The 3,929-nt window shown below is 39.8% G+C and overlaps 1 protein-coding gene across 1 annotated transcript; it reads left to right on the forward strand.

Annotated features, from left to right (window-relative positions):
• Positions 1–616: 616 nt before the first annotated feature.
• Positions 617–3,089, forward strand: LOC104964322 (C-myc promoter-binding protein-like; the record flags this gene model as incomplete). Its single annotated transcript, XM_010793071.1, has 4 exons — positions 617–805; positions 1,913–2,045; positions 2,632–2,838; positions 2,961–3,089. Coding segments are annotated over 4 exons (658 nt in total), but the record flags the coding sequence as incomplete, so codon positions are not given.
• Between the last annotated feature and the right edge of the window lie 840 nt (positions 3,090–3,929).

Below are 3,929 nucleotides of genomic sequence, written 5' to 3' on the forward strand. Positions count from 1 at the left end.
TTTATAGTATTGTCTGCTATACTAGAAAGACACTTTTGGAGTGTTTCTCTTCACAACCAGTGACATTTTCTCAAACAAGGAGTAGCAATAGTGGCAAAGTCTGCTGCAATAAACATTTGATGGGTAATGTTGCTTTAAATACCTACAGTGCAGTATGTGTTTTCTGCAGTACATGCTACCTTCTGATTTAAATTTGACAGTGCTGGATAATATGGACATCTGTTAAAGTGTAACATAATTAATTGTATATGATTTGCAATACTATTGCACTGTAAGAGAAAAGTGGAGGAAATAGGGGCTAGTGTCGTTGTTGTGTGTATGTGTGGGCTGCAGAGTGAGTTTATAAACTAGAGTATAGGAAGAAAAAGGGAAGCATCAACTAGGTCACCTGCTGTCATGCTCCCTCAGCTCTCCCAGTCACTCAGTCTGTCGAAATCCTGCTATCAGGGTGACGGATACAAAGCTGTTCTAAAATTATGTGTCAGTAAAGAAAAGAAGTATTTTCAGAAAGGTGAATCAGTCTGTGTTTGGCCACATACCCTCCATGCAGACACTGAAATATTTATTACAGGGCATAATGTTAAGCTCTGTGTTTGCCTCAGCTCTGTTGATGAAGGGTCCCGGTGCCAGCGCTCAGACGCCTTTTCATGTTTTTGCGCTCTGCTCTGCAGGTGGACGCTGACAGGCCGGAGGAGAGCCGGCTGATAGAGATTGATGAGTCTCAGCGCAGCGAGCACACAGTCTTCATCACGCCTCCAGAGCTGCCCCCCCTGCCTGAGGGGGAGGAACATCCACTCTGCTACAGGTGAGAACTCTACCATTAGCACACACTTCAACTCTTACAGGGGATACATATAACATTTCTCAGTGGCTGAAGTACATTTACTCAAGTACTTAAGTAAGATTTTTAGGTTCTGTACTCGAGTATTCCTCATGTTGTGCTTCATTTTATAATGCATCACTTATTATAAGTAACATGATATATATATTCTACTAAAATGTGCATTTCTACCTAATATAATGTTTTGTACGTTAAGTATGATTTAATGCTGATACTCTTATATACTCAAGTCAAATTCAGTGAATATTTCTAAACTGTTATTGTGTAAAATGTTATTTTTATTTATGTAAAATGTTTTCGTCTTCCGGTTTTTCTTTAGTTTTTTTATGTTTCGGATTTTTTCTTTGTTGACCTGGTCAATGCAACTAAGCTTTAACAGATGAAAAACCAAAATGATTATTTTTATGATTATTATTTTTAGATCGACCTGTCACATGAATCATGTGCAAAGCCTGTGATTTAATTATTCATCAGGCTCATTTTATTTATTAGACAAGTTGTAAACGTGCTGATTTTAGTTTCCATCAATCAATCAAAGTTTATTTATATAGCCCAATATCACACATTTGGCTCAGTGGATGTTACAGTTTGTACAGAATATGAATACGAATACTGTATGACACCTAAGTTTCATCTCCTTGCATAAAACCAACTGAATACAGCAGGAGAAAAACAAAACGCAATAATACTTTGCTTTGATGGTCTCTGATTAAATACCAGCAGGAGTCCAGCTCCCTCGCTGCGACCAAAATCAGATCGCTGCTGCTGGACTGTGTGGCTCTGTATATATGCTATTTGTGTTCTGCATTCATTTTGCACTAAATAATTTATTCCAAAGAGTATTCAGAACCACTTAAGTTAAGCTCCCCTAATAATCCCTAATGACCAACAGCTTTCCAGAATATATAATAAGATCTCTTTGAAGATAATTACAAGCACACTGTTTTTATGATCACTATAACCCCGAAAGGAATCTTTTGTTGTTAGACAAATGGGTTAGACATAGTTTTTATTCTCTTAGACAAATCTGTGCCTGCTGTCATTAATGTGTGAATGTATGTTCTCCATCAGGTACGATGGCTTCCCAGTGTTAACTCTTGACCTGTTTGACCCTGTGGAGGGCCTGCGGACCCCCTCCTCCCGCCTCACTGCCAAGCAAAGCTGTCCCACTAGCCCTGCCCCCATGTTCAGACGCACCAAGCAGGTCAGCGCCGCAGTAACTCACTATCTCAATGATTTATTGATTTAGGTTCTGAGCTCGTGATCTTCCGCAGGGTTACCTGACATTTGAGAATCAAGCATAAATAGACAAGTACCTTGATCAGAACCAAAAATCTTTATTTATCCCAAGGATATTTAGGTTTCATGATAGTTGATCCATTTTAGAATGAAATAAATAAAGAAACTAAAGGTATTTAAATAAACATAAGAAGTTAAAGTAAAATGTTCAATAAAACATGTACAAAAGTATATGATATAAGAAGTTACATAACATTTGTGAACACTGTATGAAGAAAATATATAAAAGTATAATAGAATACATAGAGTGGCGATTTAGTATTAATAAAATATAAGTGCTTAATTTCACAGCTTAAAGAGTTAGTCAGTCTACACTAGAAAATAAAACAACAAGCTTAGGAAGTAGTGGTAAGAAAATTCATATTATTCTCTAGATACTTGTCGAAGATTTAGAAATACATTACATTTTGGATAAACATTGTCTTTAACACATATCCATGAGCCAGATCTGTACAATATATTATTTCCCTCACCCTCCTCTTCATCCACAGGAGATCAAAACAGCCCAGAAGATAGCCAAAAAGTACTCGTCCATCCCTCAGCTGTGGTCCAAGTGCCTGCTCCGTCACTGCTACGGCCTGTGGTTCATCTGCCTGCCAGCGTACGTCAAGGTGTGCCACTCCAAGGTTCGGGCGCTGCGCACGGCCTACGACGTCCTCAGGAAGATGCAGGCTAAGAAACTGCAGCCACCTGATGAGGTGCCACCAGATTTGTACTATTTCTGACAGTTACAACAGTCTTTGCACTCATTTTAAATCAACAATTTTGTTGAGGGTGTATTTGTTGAGGTTTATTTCTCCCTGTCTAAACAATCTTTCAGGTCTGTTACCGGGTGCTGATGCAGCTGTGTGGACAGTACGGCCAACCTGTCCTGGCAGTCAGGGTCCTCTTTGAGATGAAGAAGGCCGGAGTCCACCCCAACGCAATCACCTATGGCTACTACAACAAGGTACAGAATACGCTTCTATTGACCATTATAAAGCCTAAATTAAAATCGGTGTTATGTTAAAGGGCCCTTTTATGCTGTTGTGGGTTTTCCCTTACCTGTAGTTTGTTATATAGGTTTTTGTGCATGTAAATGGTCTAGAAAGGCTGAAATCTCAAAGTTCACTCCTGAGGTAGTCTCCCTCCCCCCTCCCCCCCCCGCCTGAAACGCCTCCATTGGACTCCTTTATTAACGTCTGTAATATAGTGATATCACCATGTAACACTTGCACTTCTATTGCTCCAACAAATTGTACGTGATAGGTTAAGGGGCGGGACATCTCTATGCGATTGACCAATCGCAAACGATCTGGCCAGCTCTGGTTTCAGACAGGGTGAAAAGAGGTTCTGCAGCACAGACATTGAGAAAAAGTAAAGCTCTTTTTAAACATTAAAGCATGCAAACATGTCACAGGCACAAATATGAACCTGAAATTTAGCATAAAAGGGCCGCTTGAATATTGCAGTTGAGTTCGATATTGCATTTTTACAAAAGAGTGTCCTTGGATATAAAAGTGGATATAGAGAGCACATGACCCATACCGACCCAGAGCAGGGTCTCACAGGCACTGATATAAACATATTGGCACTGGGAGTCCCACATGCTATACTGTTGGCCTGGGTGTGGTGTTCCTGATGTGGGTGTGTTCATAATATTCTGCTGATTCGGCTGCAAGTTTGACAAATGTGTGAACACAATCATGACAGCCAAATCTCTAGGAAGACTGTTTAGGTGTCTACTGCCTTTACCATCAGTCGTGATGGATGACAATACAGACTTGGTAAGAGCAATACAATTAAATAA

This window comes from Notothenia coriiceps, unplaced genomic scaffold (genome assembly GCF_000735185.1).
Source record: "Notothenia coriiceps isolate Sejong01 unplaced genomic scaffold, NC01 NC01_scaffold00037108, whole genome shotgun sequence".
In the NCBI taxonomy this organism is placed as follows: Eukaryota; Metazoa; Chordata; class Actinopteri; order Perciformes; family Nototheniidae; genus Notothenia; species Notothenia coriiceps.